This window comes from Ambystoma mexicanum, chromosome 12 (genome assembly GCF_040938575.1).
Source record: "Ambystoma mexicanum isolate Mex_15411 chromosome 12, UKY_AmexF1_1, whole genome shotgun sequence".
Taxonomy (NCBI): Eukaryota; Metazoa; Chordata; class Amphibia; order Caudata; family Ambystomatidae; genus Ambystoma; species Ambystoma mexicanum.
Genome location: NC_090936.1, coordinates 302,152,016 through 302,171,177, shown reverse-complemented (window position 1 = coordinate 302,171,177; position 19,162 = coordinate 302,152,016). Strand labels below are relative to the sequence as shown.

General features: G+C 45.4%; 1 protein-coding gene across 4 annotated transcripts in view; it reads left to right on the top strand.

Moving 5' to 3' along the window:
* SOX5 (SRY-box transcription factor 5) overlaps positions 1-19,162 on the top strand; it is a 624,232-nt gene that overhangs the window by 417,452 nt on the left and 187,618 nt on the right. For all 4 annotated transcript variants that reach the window (XM_069628460.1, XM_069628461.1, XM_069628459.1 and 1 more), the window contains one exon: positions 5,451-5,568. In XM_069628460.1, coding sequence (XP_069484561.1) covers positions 5,451-5,568 — 118 coding nt within the window. The remainder of the gene's footprint in view (positions 1-5,450; positions 5,569-19,162) is intronic.

Here is a 19,162-nt window from a genome sequence, read left to right as displayed (position 1 = left end):
TGTGTATAATGTTGGCTGCTGTCCTATTCCTACAGTGCCCCGATCCCCAAATTCCCTTATCACCCCATCTCTGCGCCCAAGCAGATCTTGAGAAAATCCTGAAAACTGTCCTATGGCAATGAAGGGCTCCATTCCCTAATCTAACATAAGGCCATTATTAATGCATCATCGCGTGTTACCTGCCCTTGACTACAGGGGCTCGCTTTGCTTCTTCAAACTCAAACTCTTCATTTTGGTGGGAAATTACACACTGAACTGTGATTTTCACAATCTTAAAACTCGAATTTACAGTAGTGCCTTCCACTCTGCATGGCCATAGCCAATGTACTTTGGATCTAAACTTTGTTTGTGTTATTCCTGGTCCTCAACGCCAGCTTTGATTTTTTATATATATATATATATATATATATATTTAAGCAGCATTTGCTTGTTACATTGTGAGGGTGACAATGAACATTGATTGCTTCTGATACTACGCCAGCAAGATTCTTCTCACCTTGAGTGGTAGAAGGTGACTGGTCTTGAACGCTGCTTCTCCCATGACCTCACTGGTATATTAGTCATCAATGTTCTGCACTTCAAGGGCATTCATTATAAGCATGCCACAATGCAACTTAAACAAAGTGTCGCTTAGAGCTGCAATCGAAGCCCGCCCTTGAGTTGGCTTTTGCCACTTTCTAAAGGCAAAGTGAGTAAAACTATGTTTCAACTAATGCCTATATCTTTTGGCAGCCGAAACCTCTTTGGCCCTAGTGAATCATGAAAACTAAAAGATGCACGTTTACCTTAAATGCCCTCATCCGATCAGGCAGTGATTATATAGCAGCTCCTTCCCCTGGCACTGCACTCGTGATCTGGGCATGACCTTGAGGCTATGTGGGTGAAAGAAGGGGGCAGACACTTATATGCCCATTGTTTCTTATTTTTTGTTGGGTGGCATTTTAGTGTCTATTTATTTGAGTGTATTCCCTGTTTATTAGGGAGTGAAAGTGGCTACTATGCTGCGCTCGAAGTATACTACTTGCAGACTGCTTTTTTACATAGTGGGTCTGCTAACATGTCCTCGTACCCCTGTGGCGGGTCGGAAGAACACAGACTCTGACTTTTCACCTTACTGCTGTAGTTTATTAACTGAAAGGTGAGAACGCCTATCTCTTCCTATACTAACGGTGTTCCTTACCTAACAAAGCTAACTAAGGTGCTCACCAGTCGTCAGTGAGCATCCAAATCAAGATTAGTCCACTGACCAAACTAACCCATACTAACCCTACCTCTATTAGAATAGCATAAGTAAAGGAGGACAACTCATTTCTCTTGTGAGGGGATTTACCACAAAGTTTAGTTCAATAAAGTATTTGTAGGTAGTTCTTGCTATCTACTTTTATCAAATGCTACAGTTCTGATACTCGGTTCTTCAAGGTTTCAATCGTCTCTTTCAGATCATTCTTTCTTTACTTCTTACTCTCCTCTTGTTCTATTCTAGTTGATATCGCCCCTCTCTTCTGATGGGACAAATTAGTTTCTCTTTTTTCCAAACTTACGATTTCCCTTTCATTTAATGTCCACTCTTTATCTTTACTGGGACAAGTTTGAGGGCTCCAGTATTGATTCTCACTCTCACTTTTTGCATATATTCTTGACATTTTATCTCGACTGTGACGAGTATCCATGTTCCAGCAATGATTCTCACTTTTCTCATATACTTATGGTGCTTTGTCTCGACTGGGACGAGCATGCACATTCCAGTAATGATTCTCACTCTCTTGAGGTATTATTAATACTTTATCTTGACTGGGGCGAGTATGAACGCTGCAGTAATGATCTTGAGTCCCCCTCCCGGGTCTCCTGCTTTCCCAGTTACCTTGATTGTCCAGGGATAATGTCACCGGGGCTGGTAACAGGCTGGGGCTTCACTTCACTTGTCAGGTTGGCTTCTCTTTTCTCTGGCGGTGTCATGAATGGTCTTGGTTCCTTCGCCAGTTGGCTAGACCCATGGCACCTCAGTAGGAGTGGTAGCATTTTAATGGACCTCCAGGTCCACTGTGGCTTGCCTGCAGTCATGCCACCATGTGTCTCCTGCTCAGGACACCTTGTATTCTCCTCGGTCTTTTCCCTTTTTCAACGCCATGCATTGGGAGCTGGACCCAAGCTTCTTTCCAGCATCGGACGCTGCGCGTCCAAGTCTTCCTTGGCAAACCTTGGCCAGCTGATTCGAAACTCCCGGGCTCTCGCTCTCTCAAGGTGTCCGCCTCTAATTTTTATGACTCTGCTGTGGGACTTCCCTGGCGTACTGTCAAAGTCCTTCTCTTTTTCACTCATACTCTGTATTCTTCCAGTGGTTTTCTTCGTACAGGTACCATCTAGGTTTTCCTTCACAGGTACCGAGAGTGTATTTGAATGACAATAACAGATTCTGATTTGTCCTTCATTTCTTTCTTCACAAGATGTTATTGAATGGGGGGTTATGGATATGTTGCTTGGGGAGATCCTTATAAGAATGGGAGTACTTGTCCCCAGAAGGGGAGTCTCCTCTGGGGAGGTCCTGCTCGCCTCTACCCCTAGGGAGGGTATTGCATAGCGGGCTCACCTCCCTAGCCTTACAGGGAAAGGCTCCCCCTGGGGAAAATTGACGTAATACCTCGATTCATCACCCCCTCCATCTAACACTCTTACCCCTTAAACCCCCATTTAAGGGGTGAAATGTATGGCCGCTGGCAGGGTTTTGGCCAGCAGCATTCAAAACCCAGCAGCGTTACAGAATAGGAAAGCCTGCTGATGTGCATTTCATATAAGAGAGTTGCAATGCCTTTACGAGCCTAGACCTTAACCACCATTACTGTCAGTGGTTGCGGATGTTCAGAATGTGGCGAAAGGCTAAGAGGACCATAAATAATTGCCAGACTGTCCTTCCTTATTTTTAAAGGAAGCTGGATAGTGGTGACTGTTTGTGGGGTTTCTGTTGACCACAGCAGAAGGGCAAGTGGTAGTGCCCTGATAGGCTACATTTCATCTGAGATTCCATGTTACAATTCTTCTCAAACTGTCAATATCAAGGGGTGCTTGGGTAAAGGTCATGACCAGAAGGGGAAAGAGATGGCGTGCACCACGGTGCTGGATTTGCTGGGAGGATGACTGCGTCCTTTCTGAATTCCCTATTGCACAGACGTGCTGTCCCGGAAACAAGGTGTGTGAGGAATTGCAAAAAGAAAGCAATTATTTACAGAGAAACGCAAGCATTGATTTCGAAATATAGTTCATCAGACCGACAAGCATTATGTTTTGGAGCAATCAAATTCCATATTTATTTTTTTATTTTTTACTGAAGCTAGTTTAGCCCTGGAGGCAGTTTTCACACATGCAATGGGACAAGAATATTTTCACTCATTAGAGGACTTTGCGGTCCGCTTCAATAACATCACACATTTATTTTTTATTTTTCTTTTTTTTATTTTATTTTTGGCAGCAAATCCTTCAGTAGAACCATCTGTCTTTCTATTAGTGTTTATGAAGCCTGTTTTGGAGCTTCTACACTTGGCAAAGTCACTTTCATCCTTGGAAACCATGATTTTCTTTTTATTTCTATGGCTCTATGCCGAAGAGGACTATGCAAAAATTCTGCACAGCTGTTCATTTTCGTTGTGTTCGAATATTGTTACTTTGTGATTTAATAAGCATCACATACTTTTCAGACGGGTAACTGAATGGGGGGTAGTATTTTGTCATTGAAAAACAATCATTAAACCGTTTGTATATATTTTGTGTAGCATTTTTATCTTTAATAATTTCATGATTTATACTAATCTTCTGTTGGACTTGTCACTGGTTCTTCCCACTCACATATTGTTGATAAATAGATTCCAAGTAATACTAAACCGGCTGCTCCACCGAGACAGGCATGCACGTGAAAAGGAGTTCATTGCTTTGTAGAGTGTTGTTTGGGAACAACCTTGGGGAAGTGACTTACCCATATTGTGTGTGCAGCGGTGTGTGTTTGTGGGGTTTTTTATATGAAAGATGAAGACTATGCAAGAGGGCTGGGCTCAAATGGCTACTTCGCCAAAACTGTCCTATTTGGGGCAACTCCTTTTTTTTCTTCCTATGTTGCGCGTTTAAATATGTGTATTGTAAACATATAAAGCCAATTTCATAGTGTGCCACCTATCCCTAGCCACATTATACTCAGCCTCTTGTCTCCTCACCACGTGATTGTTTCTTTAAAGAAACCACCCCGTATTGTTCTCTGTACAGCACCTAATTGTGTTTGATAATTATTTTAAAATCGATTCTGTCTGAATTTTGATTCTGTCAGAATTGTGATTTGCTGCTACCTCGAGCTAGACCTGCCATGTATTTAACAGGAGCACCGTGACGGAAATACATTTCCTCTTTTGCTATGTGTATATTATTTTGGCTCAGTTTGTCTAAATATGTTTGTATTGGACATTTAACACCACCTATAAGCCGAAACTATAGAATGTGTGTACAGAAAGGAGGGAGATGGGATTTGAGCTGGGACACACAGCCTTTGGACTCTGTTTGGTTATTTGCTCTCCCTCTGGCCATACTCACTCACAACCTTCGCCTTCCTGCCCAATGAAACCATCCTGTGATCCTTTTGAGCTACTTATTACACACAGTCATATCAAACTGTGTGTTATGTAGGGCCTGCCAGTGTTATTATTAAGCAGTCTTCTGACAGTTGGACTTAATTGCATCTGTAAATGAGCTTCTTTTGAATAAAAAGAAATCTCAACCAAGTGTGCCTTCAGTCACTGGATTTAAAAGTAATATGAATGCCCTTGCAAACTGCTCCTTGCACTGAAGTCCTGTTAAAATAAGCATTGGCCAAACCAACAGTTTCAGCTTGTCTATAGGTGTTAGATAGGCATTTGCCAGGCACTGATTTGATATACTCGCCACATTTTAGCTGTTGCCATTTTATGGCATGGTAGTCCCATTATGGCAGTGTCTGTCATATGCCCATCCTATGGCTACGCAAAAGCCCAAACTGTTGCTTGCTATTGCCAATGTGTGTTGGTGTGTATGACGTAAGCTGAAGAGCAAGTGTTTTATAGAAAAATACCCTACTTTGGAGTCACGTACCTCTGGCATTCAGTCGAAGGAAGGCGTACGTGCAATGTCATGCCTTAGATGTTGCCTACATTTCTGGTGCATCACCATTGTGGAGACAGAATAAGATTGTTACATATTTTAGATTTAATTGACGCTCTTCGAATTCGTGTCCTTCTTCAATCGATTCACACAAACAAAAATTGCATAGAAAAGTTGGCTGTGTTGAGAACTGTTATGCATTGAGTAATTGGCCATAACAATAGTTCCTATTTCACATGGTTGGGTATCTGGAAGGTATGTTTGGGAAAGCATGCTAGATTGCACCGCCCTTGGCATCGGGGATTCCCCCACTTAATGGTCTTGCTTGTCTTCCGCAGGTTCAAGGCCAGCTGCCGCCCTTGATGATTCCGGTGTTCCCCCCAGACCAGCGGACACTGGCCGCTGCCCAGCAGGGATTCCTCCTTCCTCCCGGCTTCAGCTACAAGGCCGGATGCAGTAAGTTCTCTGCCGTTGGTTGGGGAGGACGGGTGGCGGGAAAGAGAAAGGCGACGCGCGCGCAAATAACCTCCCCGCCATCACGCAGGTTGTTTGAGGAAGAAACGATGTGGGAACAGAAGCCATATGAACATGTTTGGCTCCAACTCAAGAGACATCTTCCTCGTCCAAAAACACTGAATAACTTATAATAATGAGGATCTCGCAGAAAAACAAATGTGCTCTCTTTCAAATCGTGCCCTTTCCGAGGCAGTATTGTAGTACAAAACACATGCAAACAGATAAACGAATACAGTCAAATTAAGGGATGTTTTTTAAAAGGTCTCCGAAAGCTTAACACAGATACAGAAAAATATGTGCAAGTCTGGGATCCTGCGGCGCCAAATGCTTTGTAGGACTTAGCTTTCCAAACATGGACGTCTGGGAAGACACACAACAGGCAGGCTGAACATTTAAAAAAAAAAAAAAAAAAAACATTGTTGTGGTTTGGGCAGAACTCCTTATTTTTTCTTTGAAGTGGCCAAAAGGCAGCATGCTCAAGCTGTACTGAAAACAAAAAAACACCTAAATTACTCGGAAAGTAAATCTTTGGTTCAGTAGTCTGTTACATTGTGACACTTCTTGAAACCATGGTGGGTGTGTGCAAGCCTCTTTGTGTTAAGCTAAATAAAACGCTACATTTTTTGGCCATGAGGCCCCCAAAACTACATTAGAATGTCTCTAAGTTCATAAACCTTCGTGATTGCCAATGGGACACAAGCAGATGAAGTATGGCCAATGACTTAAAAGGGATCGTCTAGTATTGATGCTTCGCACTGATCTTTGGGAAATAGTTTAATGTCTCTTTGATACATGCAAATTAATGTATGTTGTTCGTTGTGGTGTTTGGCCTGGATTAGACCGTGTACACATAGCTGACATTGTATTTTATTGTGAGACACTTGCAGACGAATGTTAACATCTAGAAATGTGTTCCACATTGACTAAAGGAGAGACCCTCTTCCCGCCCGTCCCCTATTATTCTGCCAACATGTCCTCGACTGTAGAGCGCCTTGCCATGCTGTGTGAGCATCATTCTCCAGCATTGTGGTTGGCAGCTTATTCATTTTGTAGGTTCTGCTTAGCTCTGTTTGAAAGGGTTCGGATGGTATGATAGGATAGGTCATTTATAATGTGCTTAATACCCAGAGGTTTCTAAGCCTGGACTCGAGGATCGAACCTGTGTTGCTCTGTGTCATCTTGCGTCCAAGGCTTGGTTTATTCTGATTCGAGTCTCCACATTAGAATGTTATGCTATGTTAGTGGAATTTATACCGCTGCCTTCTGCATGGGCTCGAGGGGCTCCAGCTGATCTGAAGGGAAGAGGAGTTGGTTTGTTAGTGGAGGGGGGCGAGCGCACTGCTATTCCTATGGTGTTTGTAGTTTTAGTTCGGAAAAACTAGTAAGTGTGTGGGTTTGCTTCTGGGTGGTCTTGGTTGGTGGACGTGCAAGGTGTTTGCATCCATTGGGAAGACCTTTTGTGCCCATGGCCGTGTTGAGATTGTGCGAGTTATTGGATGAGGGGCAGAGTGCCGCCTTTTGGTGTTAATGTGGGTGTGGTGTGTAGGTGCCGTGGTTGGTTTGCATGTGGTGTGTTTGCAGGAGTATGGAGGATTTTAGTATGGGTTAGTGGGGGAATGGGTGCAGTCTCGCAGGTAGCTTCTTGGGTAACTGAGAGCCAGTGCGCTGCGGTTAGCTATGTTTGGCCTCTCTGTGACAATGGCCTAGGCTTGCGAGTTTGCCATTGGAATGCGATGTGCCCCGTTGGCATTCGGTCCATGTTCCTTTTTTATTTGTTCCCCCTAGATAGATATATAGGGTAAGTCATCTCCCCCTACACCTGTGGGAGGCATGTGAATTATCACCTGGCCAGTGTGGCTTTGAATCAGCGCCTAGCTTCCTCCAAGTGGCTGAAGGGTTTACAGGGGCCTTGCCTTATCTTGGGATCGATTCAGCTGTGCCTCGACTTTTGAGTCCCTCAGACCCGTCACCCAAAGGGGATATCGGTCTATATCTTCCCGTGAAATACCAAGACCCACACCATCTTGTGCTATTCCAGGAACCTGTACATTGGTTACAATGGTGCCATGTGTATGCATACACATTGCTCCAATAGCGACACCTATGGGCCATAGCCTACATAGCAAGCTCCTACTCAATTGGTCCTGCCTGGTTGGTCTTCAGTAAAGTGGATATTTAGGGGTTAAATGCCAGGCCCATCCCGAGGCATCTGTTCTGATGTATTTCGGGCCTTTATTGGCCATCACATGTTCCATTGTTTAATGGCGGCTCATCATGCGGTTGTTCTAATGGCGGTTTGGCCGGGCACACATGTTGTGCGTCCGGAGACACTGCGTGCTGATTTCTGATGAATCCTTGTCAGCTGACATCCAGGTCTCGAACAAACGGGGGCTGAAACAATCGCCTCATCACAAGCAGCGTTCTGATATGTCACGCGTGCATCCACTTGACAAAGTGAGGGGGTGCACGTGTTCGCGGAGCTGTGCACTGAGCCTTCTTTGTAGTCGCGCTCGGAAAGAAGTCCCCCAAACCGCTGCCAATTACGCAGAGCCCAGAACGACTGGTTGACTTGCCCCCTTTCGCCCCACCCCCTCCCCTCCAGAAGGGAAATTATTGTCCATTGCCACACACGACTGTTACCTTCTGCGAACCTGAGCCCAGAAAAGACCGAGTACCTTCCTGAGCCTGAGTGACTGGAAAAGCATGTTTTGGTTCTTTCTTACACAAAGCCCGAACTGGTTAACATTATATGGAAAGCGTTTCCTGTAAACCAATTAGCAAATGTGATATTTCACTTGGCGCTTTTTTCCTGGATCTTCTCAAGGCCCATGAAGCGAAAACCGCGGATGCACTGCAGTAGATGTAAAAATAACCTTGTGCAATCCTTCCAGCTTTTCCAAGGCTCGCTCCTGCCGTTATATTTTCTTTCTCTCTTCAGAGATCACTCTTTATCATCTGGTCGCCGGAGGCTGCCTACTGCATAGCTCCCAATTGGCCCTTTGCCTTGTATGACACCATGAGCCAGCCTGGACCTTCCAGCACTTTGCATCATGGGACTCTTGGGCCTGTGGTTTTGTTCCGCCTACACGTCCCATAATGCAAAGTGCTGTTGGCTAAAAAGCCATGCCCAGGCTCGGACTGGCCTATAGGGCAATAGGCTTATGGCTGAACCAAGAACACAAAATGCTGGTGTGGGCTAGTTTCTTTGGTCAAGTAGGCCACTTTATTGGCTAATGTGGGCCAGTTTGATGAGTTACTTCACTAATCGGCTAGTAGTTTTGACCAGTGTGGCCGAATAAATATTCTTTAAAATGCCCAATTTGCATCACATTTTGTCCAAAAACACTTCCTCCTGGGTACTATTCAAACAGTGTCACAAAAGGAATGAATAGCCATTTACAACTGTGGGCCACTTTTCCATTGGTGCCCGCAACACATTTTTTGGCCCAGTCCGACCCTGGCCATGCCTCCGTGAAATGGCAAACATGATGCAGGGACACTTGGCAGATCTGGCTCAGGACAGCTGGCGGATGTATGGATAACAGGTCCTACTGCATAAAACAATTTTCACAGAATTATAGTGATTTTTTCAGATGTGGATTAAAATATTCCACTAAAACCATTTTCTGCACAGCCAGGAATGCAACATCCTTTTTGTGGTAGTGCAGAATGTGCAAGTTCGGGCAGTGAGCAGGGTCTTCCTTCGCCCAAAGCTTGCTTGCAGCATGATCCGATTGGCGGTAGTGCAGAATGTGCAAGTTCAACTCTGGGCAGGGTCTTCCTTCGCCCATAGCTTGCTTGCAGCATGATCCAATTGGCGGTAGTGCAGAATGTGCAAGTTCAACTCTGGGCAGGGTCTTCCTTCGCCCATAGCTTGCTTGCAGCATGATCCGATTGGCGGTAGTGCAGAATGTGCAAGTTCGGACAGTGAGCAGGGTCTTCCTTCAGCCATAGCTTGCGTGCAGCATGATCCGATTGGCAGTAGTGCAGAATGTGCAAGTTCGGACAGTGGACAGGGTCTTCCTTCGCCCATAGCTTGCTTGCAGCATGATCCGATTGGCAGTAGTGCAGAATGTGCAAGTTCGGACAGTGGACAGGGTCTTCCTTCGCCCATAGCTTGCTTGAAGCATGATCCGATTGGCGGTAGTGCAGAATGTGCAAGTTCGGACAGTGGGCAGGGTCTTCCTTCGCCCATAGCTTGCTTGCAGCATGATCCAATTTGCGGTAGTGCAGAATGTGCAAGTTCGGACAGTGGGCAGGGTCTTCCTTCGCCCATAGCTTGCTTGCAGCATGATCCGATTGGCGGTAGTGCAGAATGTGCAAGTTCAACTCTGGGCAGGGTCTTCCTTCGCCCATAGCTTGCTTGCAGCATGATCCAATTGGCGGTAGTGCAGAATGTGCAAGTTCAACTCTGGGCAGGGTCTTCCTTCGCCCATAGCTTGCTTGCAGCATGATCCGATTGGCGGTAGTGCAGAATGTGCAAGTTCGGACAGTGAGCAGGGTCTTCCTTCAGCCATAGCTTGCATGCAGCATGATCCGATTGGCAGTAGTGCAGAATGTGCAAGTTCGGACAGTGGACAGGGTCTTACTTCGCCCATAGCTTGCTTGCAGCATGATCCGATTGGCAGTAGTGCAGAATGTGCAATTTCGGACAGTGGGCAGGGTCTTCCTTCACCCATAGCTTGCTTGAAGCATGATCCGATTGGCGGTAGTGCAGAATGTGCAAGTTCGGACAGTGGGCAGGGTCTTCCTTCGCCCATAGCTTGCTTGCAGCATGATCCAATTTGCGGTAGTGCAGAATGTGGAAGTTCGGACAGTGGGCAGGGTCTTCCTTCGCCCATAGCTTGCTTGCAGCATGATCCGATTGGCGGTAGTGCAGAATGTGCAAGTTCGGACAGTGGGAAGGGTCTTCCTCCGCCCATAGCTTGCTTGCAGCATGATCCGATTGGCGGTAGTGCAGAATGTGCAAGTTTGCACCGTGGGCAGGGTCTTCCTCCACCCATAGCTTGCTTGCAGCATGATCCGATTGGCAGTAGTGCAGAATGTGCAAGTTCGGACAGTGGGCAGGGTCTTCCTTCGCCCATAGCTTGCTTGCAGCATGATCCAATTTGCGGTAGTGCAGAATGTGGAAGTTCGGACAGTGGGCAGGGTCTTCCTTCGCCCATAGCTTGCTTGCAGCATGATCCGATTGGCGGTAGTGCAGAATGTGCAAGTTCGGACAGTGGGAAGGGTCTTCCTCCGCCCATAGCTTGCTTGCAGCATGATCCGATTGGCGGTAGTGCAGAATGTGCAAGTTTGCACCGTGGGCAGGGTCTTCCTCCTCCCATAGCTTGCTTGCAGCATGATCCGATTGGCGGTAGTGCAGAATGTGCAAGTTTGCACAGTGGGCAGGGTCTTCCTTCACCCATAGGTTGCTTGCAGTATGATCCGATTGGCGGTAGTGCAGAATGTGCAAGTTCGGACAGTGGGCAGGGTCTTGCTTTGTCACCCTGTGTCTGTCCGGCCATCCAGCCTTGGGCACATGTGCTCGGCTCTATACCAGGGCCGTCACAGTGTGTGAGTACAACTCACTCCAATACATTCCTATCATGGAAGTATGGGTAGAGTTCACTAGTGGCCCAAGATGGCATTCATGTGATGTCTTTGAATCAACACGGGAACAATTGAAAATGGTGGATTGTCCGCCAAAGAAAAAGAACATACTTGTCAGGCTTGTGAAAATAGGCAGTGCCAGTCCAGTGCTACCAGCAGAGGGCAGCATACGTGCAGACAATGTGTGGCAGCTGTGTCTTCGAGACCATGGGCCTCATTTCACAAAGGGTGCTAAAGTAACCACGTTTGGTATTTGGAAAACACAGCCCCACTTTCAGAAGAGCAAAATGCAGCCCACCTGTTTAATCTGCTTTGCATATTTACAACCCGGCGGGCAGATATGTTACCGCGGGTAACCCCACTCAGTCAGTTTTGAGTGAAAGCAGTGGCAGTGTCCTCCAATAACACAATCTGCTCTGAGTCGGGTGTGGAACTAGACCACCTTCGGAGCAGCTACTCCAATGTACAGTGAGTTTTTCATGCACATATGTGTTTTCCTTCTGCTGGGCTCCTGCCCGTGCCCAGAAATGTCTGCAAGTAATGCTTAGCTGTTTCTTCTAGCACCGAGGCAACTATTTAACCCAGGTGGTACCTGTGATGCTGCAGGAAATGATGACAAGTTAACTTCTGCTGGTGCTCTTTTTTAACTCCTGGAGGTAACCATCTCAGCCAGTGGGTCTCTCCGGCGGTAATGCTGGACTGCCAGAGGGATACGGATCACCAATTGAGCTGACTTTACCAAGCTTTTCCCACCGGGGAACAAGACATGGAATCCGTCCCCGTCGAGTCCTCGTGCAAGGAGGACATGAGGCAGCTCTGAACCAGCCTCTGTGGTTAATGGAGATGGTGGGGAATTCGGCAGCTGGGGACAACCTCTCCACTGCAGATGGTCTGGACGAGCTGATTTCTGATATTAGTAATGTGGGGCTCTCGGCACCTGCATCTCGGCAGCCTGGTGTCCTGGATAATTGGGGGCCACCCAATGAGCTGGTTCATTTCTGGAGAGTGATTGTAAAGGTGCACCTTCACATGAAGAATACTTCGAGCAGTTATGACAAGCCCATTGCGGGATTGGTGCCTGACATAACCCAGAAGAGGAAGCATATCAGAATAGCTTGTGATGCGGAAGCCGCAACATATATCAATACAGCTTTTAGCTCGATTCTCTCTGCAGAGAAGTTATTTGCCAAAAGGCAGCAATTGTCAACCCTGCCTTTGTTCAGAAATGGGTGTCTCTATGGCCAGCCAGAACTTGGACTGCTAGATTATGGTGCTAGAGTAAGAGACCCATCTGCCAGGCAAGGTGGAGCTGCCCTGTATAAGGGAATGGTTTCATGAAGCTCAGGGTGCCGAGAGATACCTTGTGGCATAGTTTAAAGTGTGTCGTCACAGGTCTCTCTACAGGATTTGAAAGATTGGATGATACACTGAGAGTTCACACGCGTCTACGCTTTATTTCTTGCTCAAGCAGCTAGCCAATGGCCATTCTACGCAGTATGGCACGTTTACAAGCTAAACGGTAGCCGCGCATACGTGATTGTTGGCCAACTAATACTGTCTTGGCTCTGTACTTATGTTCTTGCTTTTAGTCTCTGCAGTATCGTCAGGTGGACTTTGGGTTGACGTGTACACTTGAGTCGGGCCATGTTTGTGAGCTGTTTTGGATAACTCCTGGTCCAACTTAATTGTCATGAATGACCACAGTTGACAGATATGAAAGCCTGGCTTCATCATCAAGGTTGCCACTCAGTGATCAAACAAGTGTCTCGTACACAGTTTGCAAACAATACACCCAAGAAACATGGTTTGTGTTTGACAGCCAATTTTCCTGCACCCCCATCATCGCCAGTGCTGTCTCTTAAACATATTTTTATTGTACTACTTGGTTCAGACGCAATCCAAGAGAGCAATAGTCCACACTGACTACAAATCAAGTTGAACAGCTAGGCTATAAGAGCTATTAATAACTGATTGCCATATCCTTTCTACCCAGTCTGTGATCTTAGCTAGTCCTGCATCCGCCCCAAAACATCTCAACACAAGTGTGTGAAGTAGCTGCACTAGGGTTTGCAGATCTGTGTTTCCTATGTCAATCATGTTAGTCCTTATTAGCCACACCTCTCATAATCGCATTGTTTTCTGATTTTCCATGGACCCATTATTTGCAGAGAGTTCGGATCAGTCCGCCAGTATCACCATGATGCCGCGGCATGAAATCGCTACTTCTGGATGGGGATCACGACCAGCCACTACCTCTTCCCTTGAAAACCTCCTCATCGGGTCTGCGATTCTACTCCTGCTGCCGGTGCAATTAGTCAGAAGTTGTTTTGTCCTCTCCCTCGCTTGCCGGTGTCAGAATCCCCTTGAGTTCTTCAGAGAGACCATTTACGGGACCTGGGCTTGGTGGAACTGAGTAAGGCATGAAGTTGAAATTAGTCAGCACTTCAAAAACTCAAGAAACTTTCTGTTGTTACAGATTTGTAGGCTATTAAAAAAAATAGTCCACCCACCCGGGAGCCGCTTTCAGACGAATGAGTCAGTCAATCAGGCAAACACCAAGAAAAATATCATTTTGTTATTCATGGAATATTTACGTGAATAAACTGCGCTTCAGTGAATCATCGTTTCCTGAAGTTTAGGATGTTTTTTTGCAGTGGTAGGTCTACTTTCTGTACCCCGACCTGAAGTATCGAAAGAGTGAGTTCCGCTGTAACTCTGATGATGAAGCAAGCCATAGGGAGATTTCAAAGATGCCAAGTCATACATTTAGTGCAGGGGTGTCTAAGGTTTTACAAAGACAACTAAGAAGAAGGAACGCCTTTGGCTGCTTGATGCATATTTTCCTCTACAGATCAGTAGGCATTGGAGGTCTGCGATGGCATACCTTTTTTTTTTTTCCCTTGTATTTGACTTCTTGTGGGCTTGGCAGCTGGTGTGAACCGCACATGTGTTGAATGGAACCATTCAGAGCAGCATTTTCCGTTTGGGGATTTTTCTTGTAGGTTAGCATTTAGCGTAGGATTATCCATAACGCTTAAAGTCGCTGCTTTTGGTGTGCTGAACTGTTTTGGGATTGGTGGCTGTTACTGATGCAACCCTTGGCATCGTGAAATCTGTGGATTGAGGCAACCAGCACAAGGGACTCAAGATACAATGCACTGACAAATGCCCAATCATTCTGTGTGGGGGAATTGTCGACAAAGCACACGCTGCGTCAGACAAAATGGCTCTTGCTGGAAATCCAAAGAATCCTTCAGTAGCAACGTTTGCATGCGTGGAGTAAGGCAGACGTCTCAAAAGATGGTCTGAATTGAAGAGGTTTGGCCCTTGGGTGTTGCCATCAGGAATATGATGCCTCTTCCGGATCAGCTGTAAGGCCAAGTCGCAGCCCACCTGCAAAGATTTGAAGGACCCTGTCGGTGGCGTTTCAGGGGTATTGGCTTTATTTTGTTTAAAATTGTTACTGGTCGTTTCCATTTTTCAATATAACAAGTGCAGGTGAGGTGGCACTGGTGCAAAAAGATAGCGTAAACATCATATCTGATGATATGCCTTTGTGTATTTCAGTGGGAAGCCTGTATTGAGTTACTTTGGCGATTTTGTGAAAACCAACATATTTGCCAAAGAAACTAGGCAGATGCCCAATGGGCGTAACACCACCTCTCTGATCTATGGCACCTGACCAAGAGTGCCCTTTCTTTTTATCCAATAACCCTAAACCGTTCAGAGGCATCGATTTTGGAGAAACAGTTACTGCATTGTGCTGTGCCCGACACACATCTGAATTTGGATGTGCCCTCCGATATATGCATTTGCCTCAATTCATCTCTGCACGCTTCTGCTGATCGCAAAGTCCCACGGCCAGGCAGCATTTGTTTTCAGGCCACCTTCAGTCATGGTCGGTGCAACGTTCTGAAAGTGGATGTTCATGTGTGGTCTCCCACGCCACAGTCATTTGGCTAATATGCCAAAGTTACATTCGCCATTTAGGTACTGGAGGATAGCTCTGAGGCAACATGCTTGTCTTGAAAGCAAGATAACATGGAGCAACAGAGGTTCGAATCCCAGTCCTGAGACTGGTCTCCGGTAATTGGCCGGTAGCACCGGCGGCTTAATGCCGAATTCGTAATGAGGCCCATTGTACCTGTATTTGAAGGGGCTATTGCCACCTTGACAACTTCCTCACTCCGTGCTCTGTAATGCTGCTGCAAATGTTGTGCAGTGGCAGCCAAATATAATTTTCGTAAAATGAGACATTTTGATTCTGGATTTGTATTTCTTTTATTCTTTTTTTTGTGATTTCCTTTGCCGTTTAAACATAATCTGTATTAATCTTTGCGATCCCATCTATGAACACGATGGATTATTGCCAAACATCACATGTCAAATAAGTGGTGCATAGCAACTACGATTTAAAATATCTGCATTGTCATTAACTGTCATAAGTCATTAAAGACTGACCAGCAAGAGTTTATTTTGGAGAACTTTTGAGACTTTCTGGTAAGAATCTACCAGTCGTGGGGGATTATCAACTGGTTGCTGCTGTGTACAAATCTATATTCATAGTTTTCCTCATTTTCACGTAATCCTAAAATCAAGTTAATATTATGATCTGCTTGATTCAGCCAGACTCTCGATACAATGCTGCAGCACTGATGTCAGATAGTGGGGCCAAGCTTGTTCAATTATACACTCATTAGAAAGTTAAAAATGTTTTTGTGTGTGGGTGAATGCTTTGAATTGTATGCAGTTCTTCAGATATTTTAGACTTGGACTTCCCTGATCCCTCACCTTTCACTTCATTGACTAGGGCTGATGGGAGTTGTAGTCCAAGATATCTGGAGAGCCAAAGGTTTCAGACCCCTGGTCAACAATACTGTGGGTTGTCCAGCTCCTACAATCTTCCGTGACCACAGCACGGTGGCCAGCTTCTAGCAATGGCCGAACAGTTCATCTGGCTTCCAAAGGTGTCATTATTTCTGTCTAGCAGGGTCTGCTCAGTGGATAACCCTGACATGCATCCGACTGGAATTTCGAAAATCTTCCACACATATGAGTGTCATGGCTTTTAACTGAAAACAGCTGTTTTCTATTGTTTCACAATAACCCCATGAGTGGGTGGTCAGAGACAAGCAGCCACCTACAAACCAAGAAAAGTGCATTAGGCTATGTAAATCAATGAAATAAATTAATAGCTGTGAGGGGTCAGTAATTCGAGGCTGACAACTGCTTGGAGTTTTCCCAAGATCGAACATTTTATTGAAGTAAAAGTTTTAAAATAAATACATGCTTGCCATACTCCATCAGGGAAATCCATAACTAGTTTAAAGACAGACTGCAATAGGTAAACTGGCCCTCACACTAAACAACAAAACCTTTAAAGGTAATCATAAAACATAAGATAATAAACAATAATTAAACAGTATTTAGATCACCATCACCTGTCCTGGGTAAATCCCATGCCCAGGGTTTGAAAGTCAACCTTCGTGTTCAAAGCAAAGGAAAGTCTTAAACTAGTTCTTGTAAGTTCCAAGTCAAAACAAACGTTTATCAAATAGAAATCCACCGGTAACAATTCTCCAGCTTTAGTTGAAAATATCCCCTTCCAATTCCAGTCAAGAATATAGCACCAATGGTAATCCTGGATATCTTCCGTCCAAGATTATCTGTCACAGTTTAAAGAATAGATCCCAAACTTCTTCTACAACTTTATATTTGTAGGACCTCTGCGGTATAGTTGGTATAATTGTCGGGATGCTTCTCTTTGGGTTGCTGCGTCCCTCTTAACAACCACCCTTCTTCTACTGTTGTTACTGTGAGAACAGTCAGATCTGCCCCACAGTATGCCACTACTCCAACTATTTCAAAGTAACATCCATTGACAGTTGTATGCACCACCACAGTTCAGGTTCTTCTTCAGGCTTAAAAGAAAGAATGATTAGGCATGTAAAGACAAGATACTTCAACCTCTACAAGTAGGCAAGGCACCTTTCCTTCCCATGTTCCAAGAAAAGGGCAGCCACTTGTCCTCTTTTGTCTGTCTCACTGCCACAAGTATAACCTGCCTCTGCCCCAAGACTGGCTACCTTTCAGCTTTGACGGTCTTCAGCATTATAGGCTGTTTCCTTAATATTCTTTACAAGCATCCAGCTCCCTTCCCCAGCTTCACTCACACCTTCTCTGCTCCAGCAACTACCCATAATCTGTTCTGCCACTCTTCCAGCTTGAGGTAACTTGTATCAGGAGCTACTGGAACGTTAACAACTTCATAGATTTGGTGGATCTGTTTAAACAGCTTCGTTCCATTTTGGAAAGGGTTTGCCTCTTGGCTTGGGAAATGCTTGTTCTCCTGGTCTGCATAGTAACTTCTGATAATAAAGGATGCTTGTTCAGGATGTTACACGGTTCAGTCTTCAAAGGGAAAATATATTTATGCACATGCAGCCACTCTTTAAGGTAGATCTGCAACCTTAAAGGACTGCAAGGAATTGTATTCCCACTCAGAGATGATTTCGGACTTCTCCCGGGAAACACAATTGGCCACACGTGACCTGACTTTGTTGTTATATTCACTTGTAACTTTGGTGAAAAATCAATGTTAAGCTTTCGGAATGGTTTTCACAGGCGTTCCCTCTTCAATTTAGTACACCTGACCACTCTGGAATCAGAAAGTCATGTTCAACAATTGAGATAATGTGTTTTACTTCTTGCGTGAAAACTGCAGCTTTCACTATTGGTGCGTGTGTTACATTTCCATTGTTAGAAAGGATTTTAAAACAATAAACAGCTTTTACTCGCTTTCAAGCATACGTGAGTTACTTTAGAGCTGGATGCAGTTCCCAGCAAGGCTTACTGAGTAAAGCTGAATGCCAAGCTTCACTCACTGGCTCCAAGAACACTGCGGTTGCGGGCTGCTCCACTCTCCCGACTTCTGCGACTGTTTTGGGCACACTTGGGACCCACACCCATCTTCAACACAGGTGTCTCCAGTACAGCCACGTTGCTGCAGAGTCTCCTTCACTCCTCAATCCCTCTGCTTGCCTTCTGCTACGGGCCTCGGGCTTCAGCACAGTCACAGTCGCAGCTCTGCAGTCACAGCAACTCTGCACACATGGGGAAAGCATCACCGTCAGCTCGTCTTACTCTGTGCAGCCAGTGCAAGGAAGCTATTGAGAACACAGGATCCTCTCAGAAATTGCAGGTGAAATCTGCTGTCTCCATGTTGCGGCATTACTTCTGTACTCCCACTTCCGCGTGAATTGGCAGCCTCATGCTTCTCCTCGTCTACTGCTACTGCAAGCCTTCCAACTCCTGCTCTAGCTCATTCCTCCTCTCTTCTCCTGCTGGGGCCTTTTATGCCTCACATGTTTGGCAATTGGCTTCAGGTGTGAGCCATTAGTTTCAATTGCCTTACTCCTGCATTGGCTGTTAGGCCTTATTGCCTGACTACTACATCTATATGCCTATTCAGCCCTCTTCTTTGTCTTAGTCCCTATAGGATTCTGGGACATGTAGTTTAGTTCATCAAAATTACGTTTTCCACTTATTGATTTGTATTTATGGGTAGATTTAATCGTCAGAGAAATTTCAACAGAGGTGCTGTAGGTTGTACCTTTTATAGAGGAAGATGGTTTATAGAAGACATTTTCACAATCTCTTGTAGTGCACTCTTGCAATTGAGGAGAGCCTTTAATTATAGAAACTAAAAGGGGTCTTTCTTTTGGTATAATATGCTTTGGTGTTACAACGTTAGGGTTTGCCACCTTAGATTGAATAGGGGGTTAAGAGACATAAAAATGACAATATGCCATAATCTCTTCTGGCACAGTGGTAAGAGTCTCCCTGTCAGAGGAAAAATACTGTGTCTCATCCCACATAATCTCCTCATCACCCTCGGCCCTGTCTCCACCCAGGTGATCCTCCCGCAGTGCACTACCCCCAG